The sequence below is a fragment of the Lutra lutra genome, chromosome 9 (assembly GCF_902655055.1).
Source record: "Lutra lutra chromosome 9, mLutLut1.2, whole genome shotgun sequence".
Classification (NCBI taxonomy): Eukaryota; Metazoa; Chordata; class Mammalia; order Carnivora; family Mustelidae; genus Lutra; species Lutra lutra.
In genome coordinates this window covers 24,722,480-24,741,872 of record NC_062286.1, presented here as the reverse complement: position 1 = coordinate 24,741,872, position 19,393 = coordinate 24,722,480, and the positions used below count along the sequence as shown (strand labels likewise).

General features: G+C 46.1%; 1 protein-coding gene across 1 annotated transcript in view; it reads left to right on the top strand.

The window, feature by feature from the left end:
- Window positions 1-14,785, top strand: part of CAPN13 (calpain 13) — an 80,355-nt gene extending 65,570 nt beyond the window's left edge. Inside the window, exons 19-23 of the mRNA XM_047747148.1 lie at window positions 658-733; window positions 2,629-2,757; window positions 3,756-3,811; window positions 4,373-4,430; window positions 14,342-14,785. Coding sequence (XP_047603104.1) covers window positions 658-733; window positions 2,629-2,757; window positions 3,756-3,811; window positions 4,373-4,399 — 288 coding nt within the window. The 3' untranslated portion in view covers window positions 4,400-4,430; window positions 14,342-14,785. The remainder of the gene's footprint in view (window positions 1-657; window positions 734-2,628; window positions 2,758-3,755; window positions 3,812-4,372; window positions 4,431-14,341) is intronic.
- Window positions 14,786-19,393: the final 4,608 nt, after the last annotated feature.

The following is a 19,393-nucleotide window of genomic DNA, read 5'->3' as shown; positions in this document are numbered from 1 at the left end:
CGGGCCTGGGTCGCACTCCTGCTGGGGGTATTTTGCCTTGAAACAGCTCCTGTGGGGTGGCTGAGCAGAGACCCAGACAGGGAGCCCGAGTGCAGTCGTGGGGCAGCTGCACGCTTCCTCCCCACAAGTCACCTGCCCGAGCTTCTGTTTCTCGCCCCGGAAGGGCAGGGCCGATCAGGGCTTGGGTGAGAAGCAGGGAGAGGTCGGAAAGTCCAGGGTGCACGAAGTCACTTGCCCACGGTTGCACAGCTGATAGTCAATGCTTATTTAAACCCACCGTTTTGGTTGCAAATTCTGTGCTTTTAACCACCACCATATACAAAGTCTTGAGAGAGTTCTACACCTCCCAGACACAGCAAGCGGCCACGTGTCAGGAGCCCAGTCTGGGGGATGGGGAAGGACAGAAAGGGGGTTGGGAGAGAGGCCCACAGCCCCACAGCTCCAGAGAGGGCAGCCAGTGTGGTCGGCCTTACCAGGCAGCACCCACTACTACCTCCCCTGGTCCTTAGATGAGCTGCTTTGAGCTGGGTCCCCTCAAAGTTTATTGAAACAGTCTCCGGGGATGGGAAAGGGATTTCCAGGATCTCTCCCCAGGATGTCCTCTTTAAGGTGGGTGAGAGCACTCATTTGGACTTCTTACTTCCTTTCTTGAATCAGAGAGTTTTCCAGAACATCCAGAATCACTCCGGAGTTTTCCTGAGTTCGGATTTGTGGAAGGCTGTAAGGGATGCAGGTAAATCAGGGGCCCCTCAGAGCTGTCATGATTGGGGCTGTGGTGATGGCGGAGTGTGTGTGAGAGAGAGAGCACACCCCTTGCATGCCATATGCAAGACTGCTGCAGGGGGGCTGAGGGTCAGGAGAGAACAGAGTTCCTGTGGCCTCCCTTGGCTTACACCAGCCTCTGCGGGCCTCCGGGCTCACGACTCAACCTTTATCCTCCCCAACCTGAGTTCTCATGTGCCGGTCAATTTTCCCAATTGCATTTTGTCTCCAAACAGCTCTAACTGTGCTAAAATGACCCCACATAATTGATGACCCCACATAATTGACCCCTTCCAGAGCTCGAGCTGGCCTTCGAGACTCTTCCATCTCAACCTCTGGGCTGTCGGGGTTAAAGCCCTATAAGCAGGTAGATGCACTTCCTCCCAGAGGTTGGAGTTAAGTGAAATCTGTCTGCTTCAAGAAGGCCAGAGCTTTCAGTCCGAGCTTTCAATCCTCGGATGATGACAAGGATACACCATAGGCTGCCTAAGAGCTTCGGGGTTCAGGGAGAACTTGCACTCCTGTCTTCTCACTTGATTGTCTCCACTGCCCTGTGATCAGGAGTCGTGATCTGCCCTGTCCCAGTGGGGGAAATGGATCACAAAAAGGTTAAGTCAGAAAATTGCCGCCTTCCTTGAGAAAATGTAAGCTCAGTTTCCCCCAGGTAAATGCTCTCCCTCCCTTGGGGCCCTAGCCTGGAGAGCAGGGAGAAGCATCTGTCCTTAGCACCTGTCCTTAGCACCTGTCCTCCCCTTAATTCTTCCTGCCTGAGAGCAGTGGTTCTCAAACTTGAGTGGGCACTGGAATTCCCTGGAAGTTTGTTCAAGCACAGCTTGTGAAAACACCTCATCCCTCATCCAAAACTTCTGATCCAGGAGGGCTTGGGTAGAGCTCAAGAATCTGTAGTTCTAAGAGGTTTCTACGTAGGGCCGAAGCTCTTCGTCTGGGGACCGCACTTAGAGAACGCCTGGATAGCTACAGAAAAAAATGAAATTTTATAAGAGACCACACTGGTGACACCAGAATAAGAAAAGGCAGACAGATAGAAATGGCTGGGATCCAACTAAAACATCTTCAGGGACCAAGCAGATAACTGAATGGGGCAGTGGAGGTACCGTAAGAAAAGAGGGTGATTTCTGCATATGGCGAGCTGGGGAGCAAAAGGTCTAATGGCATTTGAATTCCTATTTTATTAATGCTGGAGAACGGGCCGCCAGGCTCACCCCATTGATGGATGGTTTGGCTTGCAAGGTTCTCCTGCCCCCCAAAAGCTTATAGGCACAGCCGTTTGCCAGTTTGCTGCTGTCTGCTATGGGGTTGGTGCCTCCCGGAGCTCATAATTAGACATACAAGACAACCAGGCCCAAAAAGAGCAAGGTGCCTGTGTCTTGCCCACCTGTGGCCACCTTCTGACTGTGGTCTCCTCCCAAAGGACCAGCCTCTTTCCTGCTCCACCAACTTAGGACGGAATCTCCCACTTCTAGGGACCACATTTGCTCACACTAGGAGTGTTCACACCTGAGACCCACAGGCAGTCATGGGGTCAGGGAACAAGGTGGTTTCACAAGGTCACCGATCAAGAGAGAGGCCTGATGGAGGCAGGGCTGGGAGCAAACTCCTGCTTTGAGTCTCTGGAATTGGTCTCTGGCCAAACTCCAGAATAATGTCACCAGGGCCCAGCAGCCAAGAAGGGGGCAACTGGAGAATTAGCAAAAACACGAACTGAAGTGAACTGGCCTCTGAGCCAGACAGAATAGGAAACAGTGGTGGAAGGTCACCACCCCGGGTGGCTTCTTAGACTTTGCATGTGAGAGGACGGGACCTGCTCCAGCCTCCTCCCACTCACTAACCCACCCCGCGGTCCAGGCTTCCTTGCAGGGATCTCCGTCAGCAACGAGCTGCTGGACCTCATGACCCTCCGGTATGGTGACAACAGTGGCAGGGTCAGCTTTCCTAGCCTGGTCTGCCTCCTGTTGCGGCTGGAAGCCATGGCAAGTAAGTGTCACCTGGGCGACATCCTGGAGACCATCATAGTGACCAAGAAACATTGTAGAGGATCAGGAATGCACTCTTGCCCCAGGCCTAGGCCAGGCCTCCGTAACAGAGTCTTGCATGGGCTGGAGTCTTGCATGAGGAGCCCTTGCTCCATGACGCAGAGCCAACATTAGCCTGCGTAATGGTAGACCCCGTCTGCGTCCCCTGCGTCCCTTCTGTACTCTTTCTGTCCAGGATAGTCCCCTATCCCAGGCTCTCATTTCCTCACCACCCTATTTAGTGCCTATTTCAGGAACAAGGTTCATTTAATTCACTGTGTCCCCTCTCCATGTTGTTTATAGCTTAAACCTACACTATAGTCTTGCAATGAATGCGGTCTCTGCTGAAGGGATTAACGTACAAGTGATAGATTGGGGGGGGGGGGCTTCCCCAAAGCTCCAGAAATTGTACTATGTAGGTCAGATATTTGGACACTTCTTAGAGCCACCCCGCCCTTTATTTTTCAAGAAAATCCTATGTGAAACCCCAAGCCATAATATAGCTCAAGAGTTGTGTTTGGGGTAGAAGTGGCATCTGGCCTCATCCTGATCTTTATCCCATCACTGGCATGGCGCACCACTGTAAATCCCACAGCTCTGAGCCAGGCAGTTAAGGAAGACTGAGAGACCAGAGCCCTGGGAGCATAAGAGAGAAGGGTGAGGCATAAACCTCCAGAGAATTCTCTGTTGGACAAGGGAGGTTCTCCAAAGGGTGCCCATAGAATACTTTATAAGACAGGCCCACACATCCCCTCAGCCATGTGTGGAAGGGTGAAGAGTGCAAGGGCATGAGAAGAGGGAGAGGCGTGTGTGGGCTGGAGCGGTCACAGAGAGCTGTCCCTCAGGGGTGGAGTTGGCTGGGAAGAGACAAGGAAGGAGAGAGAGAAAGTGCTTTACATAGAGTCGCCATATTTGCTTTTATCTCCCTTGACCTATCCTGATTCCTCTCCTCCTCTTTAGAGACTTTCCAGAACCTCTCCAAGGATGGGAAAGGACTGTACCTGACAGAAATGGAGGTGAGGTGCCTTCCCTTCCCAGACTCGGGGCACAGTCCCAGGCCACCTCTCTTCTCCTGATTCCAGGGGACATTTTTCTCCCTGAGGATATTGGCTGGTCTGTCAAAGGCCAGCCAAGCTGCTGGCCTGGCTGCCTCCAATTACTACCTTTATATATTACGGGCTGCCAAGGCTGCTTTAGGATCTTGGCAGACAGATTTTATTTTTTTCCAATAGCTTAATAAAGCAGAGGATTATGTGGGCGTCATAAATCCAAGAGGGAACTGAGAAACACCTGCTAGCTCACTGTGCATTAAACTTACTCCCCGTGAGCTTTAAAGAGAGCCTCCTGGCCTAGCCAGCTGGTCAACCTCAGCTATCCCTCTCACTGCCTAGCTCCTCGGGGAGTAGCAAAAGATAGGTTGCGATGAGGGCTTCAGACCCCCTGCTGGGTTGGAATTAGCTGGAAAGTTTTGATGAGACTAGACTGAGGTCTTTCAAGGAAGGGGGTACCATTTGCCCTGCTCTGTATTAAGCAAACAAGTTTTAAGCTATGTCAAAATGATGATGTTTATTTCTCAGTGGATGAACCTGGTCATGTACAACTGAAGCGAGGAGTAGAGAAGACCCCAGAGTCTAGGTAAGACATGGCAGCTCTAGAATCGTTTCCTTCTAGCACAACTCCTTGTCTCCTCTAGGAACTGCACACAAGACTCTTGCCTTGGGAGGGGCCTGCCTAGAGATTACAGAGCCCTTATCTGTGCAAGCCAAGGCTCAACTGCCCAGAGCCCCTGAATTTCAAGGCCAATGGTGCAGGCTTCATCCAAACCATGGGTGGAATGACCAGGGGACACTGATGAAAGAGTGTGGCCTGAAAGTCATGAGTGAGGGATTTTGAACTCTTATTTATTAATTCATTTATTTTTTTAATTAATCTATGATTGACATTTAATAATATATTCATTTTAGGTGTACAATATAATGATGGGATGATTACCACAAAAGGCCTTGGAAACATCCATCACACACAGTGACACATTTTTTCCCTTTGTGATGAGAACTTTTGTAATTTACTCTCTCAGTAACTTTCAAATACACATACAATCCAGTATTGTTAACTATAGCCATAGTGCAGTCTATTCTATCCCCAGGACTTAATTATCTTATAACTGGAAGTTTGTACCTTTGGACCATCTTCCCCCATTTGGCCTACCACCCCACACTCCACTCCCAGCAACCATCAATCTGTTCTCTGTATCTCTGAGTTTTGTTTTGTTTTTAGATCCCACATATAAGTAAGATCATACAGTATTTTTCTTTCTCTGATTTACTTCACTTTACATAATGCCCTCAGGGGCCCTCCATGTTGTCACAAATGGCAAGGATGTCCTTTTCTATGGCTTAGTAATATTCCTTCATATATAAAATACATTCTCATTATCCATCCGTTTACTGATGGACACTTAGGTTCTTTCCTTGCCTTGGCTGTTGTAAGTAATGAACATGGGATGCACATATCTTTTTGAGTCAGTGCTTTTGTTTCTTTCAATAAATACCCAGAAGTAGTTTCTGGATCATATGATAGTTCTACTGTTAATATTTTGAGGAAACTCCATATTACTTTCCAGAGTGGCTGCACCAATTTACATTCCCACCAACAGTGCACAAAGGGTCCCTTTTCTTCACCTCCTCACCAACACATGCTATCTCTTGTCTTTTCTAAAATGGCCATTCTAACAGGTGTGAGGTGGTATCTCATTGTGGCTTGGATTTGTACTTCCCTGATGACTAATGATGTTCCGCACCTTTTCATATACCTGTGAGCCATTTGTGTGCATTCTTCGGAAAAAATGCCTATCAGTTTTAGTTGATTATTTTTCTTTTGTCACTTTTGCTTTTGGTGTCAAATCCAAAAATCATTGCCACTATCCATGTCAAGCCACGATCCATGTCAAGGAGCTTACCCCTAAAGTTTTCTTCTAAGAGTTTTATGGTTTCAGGTCTTACATTCAAGTCTTGAATCCTTTTGTAGTTGATTTTTGTATATGGTGTAAAAGAGTAGGCCAGTTTCATTCTAGAATTTTTTATTTGAAATTCCAAAGAGGAAAGGCAATCACTCATCACAGGAAAGGCTAATGTGTGGAACAACAGAAATGACCAGAGCCTGGGGAGAGGAGAGCTGGGTCCAGCCTCGGCTCTCCCTTGCCTCACTCTGCAGCTGTGCACACATCTGTAGCCGTCAGCATCTGTAAATCTAGCGTGAGTGTGCTGAAAAGTTAATGCCCATGTTGCATTTCTTCTACATGCTTATTTTCAGGGAATAGACCCCAGAGATACATAGCCCATACCCCATGCTACTGTAGCAGAAGCCCCAACAGTCTGCTGGAATCGTCCAGGACTGGGATGCTCAATATTTTGTGCTCCTCATGGTTGGACATTTCTGGGTGTTAGGTATTATTTTATCAAGAGGCAACAATCTACTTCCCTCAAACTTTCCACCCATGCATCAAGCTCTACTCTGGACCACTGCAGAAAAAAGACTGGACAAGCCATACCTTCACATCCTTGCAGATAGCTCTGCTGCCTCACTGAGGCCTCTCTTTTTACTTATTCCTGATGATTCTCATCTGAAACCTACTGGTGACCATGTCTATATGCCAATGTCCCTTTGAAATACATAGTTCTCCTAGGCAGCTGTCCTGTGATCAACATATTTGGGGACCCTATAATTTTTATAAACAGCATTTCTTTAATCTCCCAACTCTGTACCTTGAAATCAAGAGACAATCTCTCCATAAAGAAATATTTTAGCATAAATATTTCCTTGATGCTTCTTAATGAACACAAGTTAACATACCCGGCAGAGATCAGAGTTACTTAGACTTACCTGTATTTTCATGAATTCCCCTTTCATTTCTTTCTAAAAATAGGGCATGTGAATATTTCCCATTTTCGGTCTGCCTAACTCCTATTCTAATCTGCATGATTTCTAATGTCAGGAATGATTCTTCAATTGTATCTTCGAGCTAATTCAACATGCAGGACCTAAAGTTTGAACTTTTGAAATAACTGGACTTTTTCTCATTATCCTTCCACCTACACGGGGTCCCAAGTCCCTCTTAACCAATCTTTCTGTACTTCCTGTTCTGAACATTATGTAAGAAGAAAGTATAATATAAGATGTATGGTTATGTGTGCTTCAGTCTCTTTCACTAATGTCTATCATCATCCTTAAGAGTGTTCCCTTGTCTTCCTCATTAATCATGGTCCTCTGACATCATACTCTTAAAGTAGATCTAGTCACTCTTGGCAGATGGGTTGCTGTGCAGAACTGGAGACAGGAGGGTGAAGAAGTTCTGCCTCCAAATCTACAAACTCTCTTTCATCTATAACCATCTCCCACCTTCCTCCTGTTATGCTAGAGGGCATATGTCTCTGAGGATGTTCTGGATCTCATTACCTCCCCCCTTCACAAGGACCCAATAGAATGAATTCTCTCCTCTGTGTTCAATATTAAATCAATCTCTCTCTCTCTCTCTCTCTCTCTCTCTCTCATTCCTGGTGTCATCCAATTCCCACTGAAACATGCTTATCTCTTAAATTTCTTCCATCTCCTATTCCCTTCCAGCCACAACGCCATCTTCTCCCTTTACAGCCAAACTTCATAAAAGAGCTCATTGTCTCCACATCCTCACCTCCCACATTCCCTTCAAACTACTTCAATTTAGATTTTTCAGACACCGTCTCTCTCCCTGACTTTGCACTGGCTCCCTATCTGATTTTCCTATATCCACCCACTTGACTCAAGTCAATTTCCTGCAGTCTAAGCACACTTTTTTAAAATTCACATCCGGGGTGCCTGGGTGACTCAGTGGGTTAAAGCCTCTGCCTTTGGCTCAGGTCATGATCCCAGAGTCCTGGGATCGAGCCCCGCATCGGGCTCTCTGCTCAGTGGGGAGCCTGCTTCCTCCTCTCTCTCTGCCTGCCTCTCTGCCTACTTGTGATCTCTATCTGTCAAATAAATAAATAAAATAAAATAAAATAAAATTCACATCCAATCATTGCCCTCCCTAGGTTAAAACCCTTCAATGTCTTCCTGTTGCTATTTGGGAAAAGTCTAAAGTCATGAATATGGCATGTACCATCTGCCTACTGCCCACTTACCTAACCATACCTCGTATCTCTCCTCCTTCCTGTCCTCTATTCCCACCACACCAGCATTTCCTTTATTCCCTCCAATGTTTCATTCTTTCCCCAACCTTGGGTCTTTGCCCCTACTGTCTGCTCAGTCCTGGGGTTAGTTACTTAAGTCCTGATCCTTTGTGTCTTAACCTCATTGGGTTCTCATATTACTTACTCACTGTCACACTGGCCGGATCATAACATTCAGAATTCTTTATTGTTATTGTTGCCCACTCCTTACATTTTCTTAAGGTCTTATGAAATGTAATTCACCCATCATAATGAGTTACCCATTTGAGATACAGAGTTCAGTGGTTTTCAGTATTGTCACACAGCTTGTGCAACCATCACCACAATATAATTTAGGACATTTTTTGTCACCACACAAAGAAACCCATGCCCAATAGTAGTCACTTCCTATGTTAGCCCCATCCCTCTAGTCCTGGGAAGCCACTAATCGACTTTCTGAATCCATAAATCAGCCGATTCCGGACAGGTTACATAATTGGACTCATGCAATATTCAGTCTTTTGTAACCAGTTTCTTTCATCTGTGGTAGTATGAATCAAGACTTCATTTCTTTTTAGTGCCAAATGACATTTCATTTTGTAAATGTACCATCTTTTATTCATCTGTTCATCCATTGATGGACACTCATTTAGGTTGTTCCTGCTTCCTGCCTTTTGGGGATAATTCTGCAATGAATGTTTGCATACAGGCTTTTGCATGGATGTGTGTTTTCATTTCACTTGTGTGTGTACCTAAGAGTGGAATTGTTGGGTCGTTTGGTAACTCTATGTTAACATTCTCAGGGACTGTTTTCCAGAGCCCCTGCACCATTTTGCATTTCCACCAGCAGTGAATGAGAGTTCCAACTTGTCCACAACCTTGTCAACACTTACTATTGTCTGACATTTTTATTAGAGCCATCCTAGAGAGTGTGAAGTTGATACCTCATTGTGGTTTGGTTTGCAGTTCCCTGCTCATGATGGTGAACATCTTTTCAGTCCTTACTGGCCATTTGTTTATCTTCTTTGGAGAAATGTCTATTCTGGTTCTTTGTTCATTTTTAAATTGGTTTATTTAACTTTTTATATTTTTAAATTGGTTCATTTAACTTTTTTGTTACCTACTTGTAAGAGTTCTTTATATAGGGGCGCCTGGGTGGCTCAGTGGGTTAAGCCGCTGCCTTCGGCTCAGGTCATGATCTCAGGGTCCTGGGATCGAGTCCCGCATTGGGCTCTCTGCTTGGCGGGGAGCCTGCTTCCCTCTCTCTCTCTCTCTCTCTCTCTCTGCCTGCCTCTCCATCTACTTGTGATCTCTCTGTCAAATAAATAAATAAAATCTTAAAAAAAAAAGAGTTCTTTATATATTTGTAAATATATATATATATATGTATATAATATTCATTGTAGTTATAAGTTCCTTTTCACCTATGTGATTTGCAAACATTTTCTTCCATTCTACAGGTTGTTTGTTAAGTTTCTTGCTTATATCATTTATAGAACACAAATTTTTAATTTTGTTGAAGCCCAATTTACCTATTTTTTCTTGTGTCACTTATACTTTTAGTGTTATATACAAGAAATCATTGCCTCATCCAAGATCATGAATAATTCTCTTGTGGTTTTCTCCTAAGAGTTTTATACTTTAGCTTTTCCACTTAGGTCTTCGATCCTTTCTGAGGGAATTTTTGTATGTGGTGTGACATAGGAGTCCAGCTTCATTCTTTTGAAAGTATATATCCAGTTATCCCAGCACCACTTGTTGAAAAGGCTAATCTTTGCCCCATTTTATTGTCTTACCACCCTTTTCAAAAGTTCATTTAGCATGATGTAAGGATTTATTTCTGAATTTTCCATTCTGTTCCAGTGATCTATATGTCTGTCCTTGTTTCAGTACCACACTGTGCTGATTAATAAAGTTTTGTAGTAAGTCTTGAAATCAGAAAGTATGAGTCTTCCAGAGTGGTCTTCTTTTTCAAGACGGCTTTGGGGTGGCTCAGTGGGTTAAGCCTCTGACTTTAGCTCAGGTCATGATCTCAGGGTCCTGGGATCGAGCCCCACATCAGGCTCTCTGCTCAGCAGGGAGCCTGCTTCCCCCCCTCTCTCTGCCTGCTTCTCTACCTACTTGTGATCTCTCTCTCTCTCTCTCTGTCAAATAAATAAATAAATAAATCTTAAAAAAAAAAGACTGCTTTGGTAATTCTGGGTTCCCTGCATTTACACATGAATTTTAGGACAGGTTTACAAATTCTGCAGGGGAAAAAAAGGGTAGCTGGGATTTTGATAGAAATTACGTAAATCTGTAGATCCATTTGGGGAATATTGCCAACTTCACAATCTAAAGCTTTTTGATCCATGAACATGAGATTTCTCTCCATTGTTTTAGATCTTCTTTAATTTCTTTCAGCAATGTTTTATTGTTTTCAATGTAGAAGTCCTGTACTTTCTTTGTTAAATTTATTCCTACGTATCGTATTTTTGATGTTACTATAAATAATTTTATTTTTAGATTTTTCATTGCTAATGTATAGAAAGAAAACTGATTTTCATACATGGATCGCACATTCTGCCACCATGCTGAACTCATTCATTAGTTCTAATGGTTTTGGGGGGTTCCTTAGGATTTTATAAGTACAAAGTCATGTCATCTGTGGAACTGCAAGTAGTTTTATTTCTTCCATTCCAATCTGGATGCCTTTTTTATTTTTCTTATCTCCTTTTCTTGGCTAGAACTTCTAGGACAATGCCGACTAAAGGTGAAGGAAGCAGATACCCCTGTCTGCTTGGTGTTCCCGATCTTGGGAGAAAACGGTCTTTTACCAATAAGTATGATGTTAGCTGTGGGATTTTCATAGATATTATTTGTCAAGCTGAGGAAGTTCCCCTCTATTTGTAGTTTGCTGATTCAACACACTTTTAATTACCTGCTTGATGTCTATATTCCCTGCTGGACTGTAAGCTTAGGTATGTCTTTGGTTACTATCTCCTTAGCATGTAGCAAAAAGCCTTGCATAGAGGAACCACTCAATAACAGTTTTCCAAATGACTGAGAGAAATTGCCCTTCCCGGTTTGTGTCTTCCTTTGTTTGTTCTTGTCCTAATTTTTATAAATGTTGTCTTCAACCCGGTTCTTCCTGCTATCGACTATGTATGCAGTTTCTTGCCCATCAGGATTACTGGAAAGCAGATAATTAACATTATCTTGTTAAAATCTCTAGTACATCATGACCTATTTTTTTTTTTTTATAAAAGGCTTATTGTTTGACCTGTTGATCCTCTCACCCTTTTGAAATCTGCTTTCTTGAGTCCAGGGCACACTTCTTTTTCCCTTTTTTTTTTTTTTCTACGATTTTATTTATTTATTTGAGAGAGGGAGAATAAGAAAGCAAGAGAAAGAGAGCACGCAGGGGTGGGAGGTGGAGGGAGAGGGAGAAGCAGACTTGTGGCTGAGCAGGGGAGCCCAATGCAGAGCTTGATCCCAGGACCCTGGGATCATGACCTGAGCTGAAGGCAGATGATTGACCAACTGAGCCACCCAGGCATCCCCCAGGGCACATTTCAATGCCACCCAACATTCCCTTATTTTGCTACTACAAAGTCAAAGCTACATTCTTCCAGGATTTCCATCACTCCCACGTTAGCAAAGAGACTCTCACTATTGGCCAATATCCAACCCAGAGGGAAATTCCCTCTCCTTGTTCATCTGGCCCTCTGGGCAATGAAGCTGTCACTGGAACAAGTGAAGGCCTTGTCAGATGAGCTAAGTGAGCTTCTCCCCAGAGTTTGGGGTTGCTAAAGCCCCCTCATCAGTCAGCTTGGATCCACCAGGCAAGTTGGCATGTACTCCCATTTGTAGAACACTTCTGTTCCTCTCTCTCTCATCTTCAACCCATCTGTTCTGCTCTCACTTAGTGAAGTAGGATATAGAAGTATGCAACCAGAGAACTCCTCTTTCTCCCCTCCCATTGTACCTATTCATTTTGAAGGAAGCATGCACCCCCATTGTCATATTGCTGGCCATGTTTATATTAAAATTGTTTTAAATATCAAGTTCATACTTCAAAAAATGCTAATGCTCAATGAATTGGTATATTGTGCTTGGAGAATTAAGGCTATGTTGATCTTAATTGATTTCAAGTCTAGAAGGCTTTTTCCTTTTTTTTCTTTAAAGATATTATTTATTTATTTATTTATTTGACAGACAGAGATCACAAGTAGACAGAGAGGCAGGCAGAGAGAGAGGAGGAAGCAGGCTCCCCACTGAGCAGAGAGCCCAATGCAGGGCTCGATCCCAGGACCCTGGGATCATGACCTGAGCCAAAAGCAGAGGCTTAACCCACTGAGCCACCCAGGCGCCCCAAGTCTTGAGGTTTAATGTACTGTAAGTCACACTCTGCTGAGAGTTTTTCTAGCTAATGTCATCTACATTCACGTTGATCTACTGTCAGTGTTGTAATAAAGTGCCTTACTCTAACAAAGTTATTATTTATAGCAATTTGCCCCTAATATGGATGTGAACTATCTTGAGGAATGGGCCACATTCTCCCACTCTGCATGAAGGTGACGTATGAGTAGCAGTGGTCCTGATCTTTCTGATCTACCGATAACAGTTTTCTCCTATCCAAGTAAATTACCTCCCCCATCCTGCAGACCAGAGACATCCTTTTTGAGAGTTAGGATTCTGGGTTTGCCTCTAGAGAGGTGAAACTCCCTACCTGCTTTGGCCAACATACACGTGGTGATTACTGTAGAACCGAGGGTGTCCAGCCTTCCAGATCTGGCTTTGGAAGAGAATGGTATCCAGCTAGAAAAAATGACTTGGATACTCCAAGGGCATAAACCAAGAAGGAGGAAGGGTTGATATCCAGGAAACAAGATCTAGCACTGGACCCTTCACTAGCTAGGGAAGCCCCGTAAAAAGAGAAAGGAAGACCAACGGGAGCAGGAAGAGAGGTCTTTGGGGAAAATGGGCCCAGTAGTTTATCTGATTGCTTCATCATGGGTAAAATGTGCTCAGAAGGATTTTTAAAATTTTGCTGGAGAGTTTTGGAAGAATTATTAGGATAATGACATAGACTAAGCAGATTTTTTTGTAAGATTTTATTTATTTATTTGACAGAGAGAGAGAGATCACAAGTAGGCAGAGAGGCAGGCAGAGAGAGAGAGGAGGAAGCAGACTCCCTGCTGAGCAGAGAGCCCAATGCAGGGCCCAGTCCCAGGACCTTGAGATCATGACCTGAGCCAAAGTCAGAGGCTTAACCCACTGAGCCACCGTGCCCCATAAGCAGATTTTTTAAATGAGATAATTATTAACTCCTAGAAGAACAAAGACTTATAGAAGAAAAATGGATAAGTGATCCTAGAGTATTTTTTCACTCAGCAGTGAAGAGTACATATGTAATTGTAATAAAATAAGAATTGAATATTGATTTAACCAGAAGAAATGACATAAATATATTGGAGAAAGGAGGGGAGAAGTGTAGGTATGGAATAGGTTAGGAGCACACCAGCCCAACCTTCCAGTATAAGTAGTCAGGCATTTGACATTGACAAGTCTGGGGAGAAACCTGCAGGCCTATCCTTAGAAATATGGAGGTACGCATCAAAAAAAAGAGTCTGGAGAGCAGAATTTAGGGCACAAATGGGACAGGTGACTGCTGTTTTTTCTTCCTGTCTTGTTATACTACTGGAGTTTTAAAATTATATATAGGAGGCTGGACTTTTATGAAAATAAATAAGCAAAACTAGTAAATAGACTGAGACAGGCGTTTAAGACCCAAGAAAAGAGAAGGGGATAGAGAAGAAGAATCAAGTCTTTCTCACGTGGCCGGGAAAGTTGAGTGATTATAGTTGTAGAAAAAATGTCCATACAAGAACATTGCTTTAGTCCAAGAGATGTGCACTTGAGAAAAGCCATTCTTCAATAGGAATCCACAGCCAGCAGACCAGCCCTCTGCTGGAACAGAGACTAGAGCTGTTGTCATTCCAGCTTCTCCTGGTCTCAGTCCTTCCAGCCTGCTCAGGGGGTCAGAAGAAGATCTCCCAAACTTACCCACCACTCTGCCACAGGCACTCAGGTGCTCAGGGGGCTGCCATCTTGAACTAAGGGCGGAGTAAGTGCATAGATGCCTCCAAGGAATTTTGGAGAAGGCGGTGGAGATATTCCTGTCCACTGGGTGGCCTTGGGTATGTTGGAACAGGTCCACCTTCACCAGCACGAGGTCCCTGTGCTCCGTCTGTTATCTGCTGGTCCCAGACAGCATCTATGGGAATAGGTCCAGGCCTCTGTGGTCACTCCAAGAAGGGAAAAGCTTCTTTACTCTCCCCTGGCCTTCTGCATTTGAACATCTGTGCCTTTCTCTAGGACCAGCTCCCAGTGATCTCTCAAGAATCTGGCTCTCCTTGCAACAGGTGGTGAACTCCCATGCGTGTGATACATTGAAACCTGCCCTTGAAACGTAGTCAAGGCTGTCTTCGAGGAACCTGGGCCCGGTCCTCAGCCGAGTCAGGCTGTAGTCAGCCTGAAGTCTCAGAGCAGGTCCTCTGACCACTTCAGGACACCAGCCTGGGATGCCCTGGAAGATGAAGCAGGAGATGTTTGACGGTGGGAAAGAAGGGGAGAAGCTTCCTCATGACCCCCTCCCTCCAGTCCAATTCATTTCTAGGAAAAGCCAGAATGAGGCCGTCTGCCCACCCACAGGGTGCTGGGGGTGATCGGGGAGCCGTCTGTTGGATGCCGCCAAGTAATCCTACTTCTCCCTGTCTGTATCCTGACTGTTTCACAGCCAAATGGCAAAATAAAACCCAGTTCCCATAAAGGTCTTGGACTCTGTGACAAGTAGGATCATAATTCTGAATTTAAAAAAAAAAAAAAAAAAAAGTTTGGGGAAGGAGAAATCCAGCCAGCAAGGCAGGCATCTCCCTCCCTCTTTATCCATAAAGGTCTCTCCAGAAGAGCATGGCCCCCTCCAGCGTAGAAGAGTTCCCAGTGAGTAACCAAGCCAGACCCCACTCAGGAGACTCTGTGGTTTGAGAACGCATTCCAGAACCGTTCCCCAGTGGGGGGATCCTTAAAAATATACGTGTGTCAGGGGGACAGGAGAGTGGAGACTTTCTGAGAAGACCCCATCAGAAGGTGGACAGGATTGGGCAGGGGTATGCCATTGCAGACTCCCACGCTCAGGGTCGAGGTCAGCATTTGGAAAGTGGACACATCCTGGCACAAAGAATAAAGGCAGCCCACTAAACTGTGTCCCAGGGGACTGCTGCAAAGGGTTTATGATCAGTTCAGTGACTCCAACAGGGACAGAAACATGGCAAAGCTTGGGCCAGGTCATTTGGCCTCCAGGCCCTCTGCTTAGTGACCCAGGATGGCCAGCCATGGTGCTCAGCATGGACTTAGGAAGCAGACAGAGCTAATGCCTGAGGACTCGAGTCCTGGGCAGTCAGCCTGGTCCCTCACGTAAGATTTTCTGCATGCAAAACCCTGGTGCCAACAGATAAACACGACTCTGTTAAAAAAAAAAAAAAAGTGGGGTGGGGGGAACTGGTGCCCAAAGGAATGAATGAGCCCCCTCTGGCAGGACTTCACTGGGACGTCCAGGTGGAAAACCCAACAGACCTGCGTGCTTTCCTGCCCCAACTGTGAGTCACCCTGGACTTCTTATGGAAGGAAATTGCAGACGGAGGCTTGGCGGCCAGCAGCCCAGGGGCGACCATGCCCCCTCAGCACCAGACACCACCAGAGCGGTGTCCCCAGGACGCAGAGCTGTTTCCTCCCTCACGGGGTTCAGCTCAAGAACCAGTCTTTAGTTTTCTCTTTAAACTAACAGGATAGAAGGGGAGAATTTACTCAATTGATTAATTGGAAAGCTGACTCTTGTGGCCACACCAGGGCTAGAGGGCTTGCATGGCCCTGGGGGTCTGCACAGAGCTGTGGGGAGAGGGAGCTTTGTCCCCATCTCCCCAGTAGAGGGGAAGGGTCTGGATCCTTAACGCTGGCACAGAGCTGACCAGTTAGCTTGTCCCCAGGCTGCACCTTCTCAGGGCTCCCCAGATCCTTCAGCCAAGGTCAAGAAAGACCCCCCCAAAAGAGGGCTGAAGACATTCTGGAAATGTGGCAGTGGGCACAGAGCTCAGCTGGTACGAGACGGAGGGACAGGGAGGGGCGGGAGCCATCACGGAGCCAGTGGGATGGCCTCCAACTCCCAGGGCCTGCACAGCTGCAGCCACTCCTCAGGGGACACAGGGTGGCCAGGCTGTCCTCGCCATTCCAAAACTGAGACCCTCGAAGCCCCAAGAAGAGGTAGCCACCCCATTACAGGTGGCAGATGCTAGACTTGAACCCTCGTCCCTGCACTCCGTGGCTGTGGGGCCTGGGCTGTGGGAGAGCACAGGCCTGCTCCTTGGCACTGGGGCTCAGCCTGGTGAGGGGGAAGCTCTGACACGGGGTGCATGAACATGTGCATGCACACACGCACACACACACACACCCGCGTGGGGGCGATGTCAGCCTTGCTTCCATCTAGAGCAGAAACGGGCCCTTTGCCGACTTGCTTCTTGCCACCTCCAGGCCCCAGGGGAACAGAGGCAGGATTTACGGTGGGAACTCCCAGGGGACTCGTCAGGCCCATGATCTCCCTCCTCACCAGCCTGCTCCTTCCCCTTTGCTCCCTCAAGGGCCCTGAGCTCCTCCGATAGAATCCTTGGAGAAGCTCACATAGAGGCAGCTCAGTTCAGTGGGGAGTTCTTGACCTTGAATGGTCAACTCACCTATGTTCAATATTAAGAATGGAGATTTTGCTAAGCATGATACCCTCTAGTTCCATCTACGTCATCGCAAATGGCAAGATTTCATTTCTTTTGATGGCTGCATAGTATTCCATTGTGTGTATATATACCACATATTCTTTATCCATTCGTCTGTTGATGGACATCTAGGTTCTTTCCATAGTTTGGCTATTGTAGACATTGCTGCTATAAACATTCGGGTGCACGTGCCCCTTCGGATCACTACGTTTGTATCTTTAGGGTAAATACCCAGCAGTGCAATTGCTGGGTCATAGGGTAGTTCTATTTTCAACATTTTGAGGAACCTCCATGCTGTTTTCCAGAGTGGTTGCACCAGCTTGCATTCCCACCAACAGTGTAAGAGGGTTCCCCTTTCTCCGCATCCTCGCCAGCATCTGTCATTTCCTGACTTGTTAATTTTAGCCATTCTGACTGGTGTGAGGTGATTCTCATTGTGGTTTTGATTTGTATTTCCCTGATGCCAAGTGATATGGAGCACTTTTTCATGTGTCTGTTGGCCATCTGGATGTCTTCTTTGCAGAAATGTCTGTTCATGTCTTCTGCCCATTTCTTGATTGGATTATTTGTTCTTTGGGTGTTGAGTTTGTTAAGTTCTTTATAGGTTTTGGACACTAGCCCTTTATCTGATATGTCATTTGCAAATATCTTCTCCCATTCTGTCAGTTGTCTTTTGGTTTTGTTAACTCTTTCCTTTGCTGTGCAAAAGCTTTTAATCTTGATAAAATCCCAATAGTTCATTTTTGCCCTTGCTTCCCTTTCCTTTGGCGATGTTCCTAGGAAGATGTTGCTGCAACTGAGGTCGAAGAGGTTGCTGCCTGTGTTCTCCTCAAGGATTTTGATGGATTCCTTTCTCACATTGAGGTCCTTCATCCATTTTGAGTCTATTTTCATGTGTGGTGTAAGGAAATGAGCGAAATAAGTCAATCGGAGAAAAACAACTATCATATAATCTCCCTGATATGAGGGAGAGAAGATGCAACATGGGGGGTTAAGGGGGTAGGAGAAGAGTAAATGAAACAAGATGGGATTGGGAGGGAGACAAACCATAAGTGACTCTTAATCTCACAAAACAAACTGAGGGTTGGTGGGGGGAGGGGGGCTGGGAGGGGGGTGGGGTTATGGACATTGGGGAGGGTATGTGCTAAGGTGAGTGCTGTGAAGTGTGTAAACCTGGCAATTCACAGACCTGTACCCCTGGGGATAAAAATATATGTTTATAAAAAATAAAATTAAAAAAAAAAAAAAGAATGGAGATAATAGGGGCGCCTGGGTGACTCAGTGGGTTAAGCATCTGCCTTCGGCTCGAGGCATGATCCCAGCATCTGGCAAGCAGGGGGCCTGTTTCTCCCTCCTCCCTCTCTCTCGGTTTCTCATGAATAAATAAAATCTTAAAAAAAAAAAAGAATGGAGATAATATAACTTCACTAGAACTAAGCATTTTAAACTTTCCATTCCATAGAACAGCCGGTTGGGCAGAGGAGAAGGAATAAGAAAGGGGGGCCTGGAATACGGAGGTTACATGGGAAGAACAGAGCGTAACAGGCGGCGTCAGGCAGGAAAACAGGAACCACTCTGTTCTGTTTTAACAGGATTTAACACAGGGACCAGGAGAAGCAAAGGCCAGAGAAGGTGGCCAGTGACTGCCAGGTTTATCACGAACTTTCAGGGCACCACGAGGGGCTGCTGCCCCTCCCCTAGCCAGACACTGCAGGGAACCGCAGCCCTACGGTGCTCACAATTCCCGAAGCCTGCGTACCTGCCTGCCCTACCGGATGCAGAGGAATAAGGCTTCAGCCCCTCCTCTGCCTTCCCAATGTCACATAAGTGCAACTCATTGGGGGGACTGAAAGTGTCTCGGGAACTCTCAGCCCCTTCCAGCCCCTTCCAGACAGGAGAGGATACAGAAGTGGGTGTAAGGAGGGCCAGGTGCCAACAGAAGAGAGAAATGGAAGGAGAAAAGAAATGGATATGGAGAGCCCAGAGAAGGAAGATACCAGGAGTGGGGCTGACGGGGCTTGGCCGGGAGCAACAGAGACAGAGGGATAAGATGGGAGACGCAGAGGACAAGACCTAATTCAGGAGATCAGAACAGAAGGACGACCACTGGGGTCCATGGGTGTGGACTGGTGTGTTGGCGATGGAGCCCAATCGTTGGAAGCCCACTGCTGGCGGAAAGGACTTGCCCCACACGGATCAGGGTTAGGCCTGTTAACTCTCAAACTTTAGTGTGCATAAAAAATCACCTGGAGTAACTTTTTTTAAAAAGATTATTTAAAAAAATATATTTTATTTATTTATTTGACAGAGAGAGAGAGCACAAGTAAGGGGAGTAGCAGGCAGAGGAAGAGGACACGGGGCTCCATCCCAGGACCCTGAGATCGTGACCTGAATAGAAGGCAGATGCTTAACTGAGTGAGTCACCCAAGCGTCCCAAAAAGATTTATCTGAGAGAGAGGGAGAGAGAGAGTGCAAACAAGGGTAGGGGCAGGGGGAGAGGAAGGATCTCAAGCAGACTCTACCCTGAGCACAGAGCCCGACGCAGGGCTTGATCCCACGACCCCGAGATCACTTAACCGGACACTTAACCGACTGTGCCACCCAGACG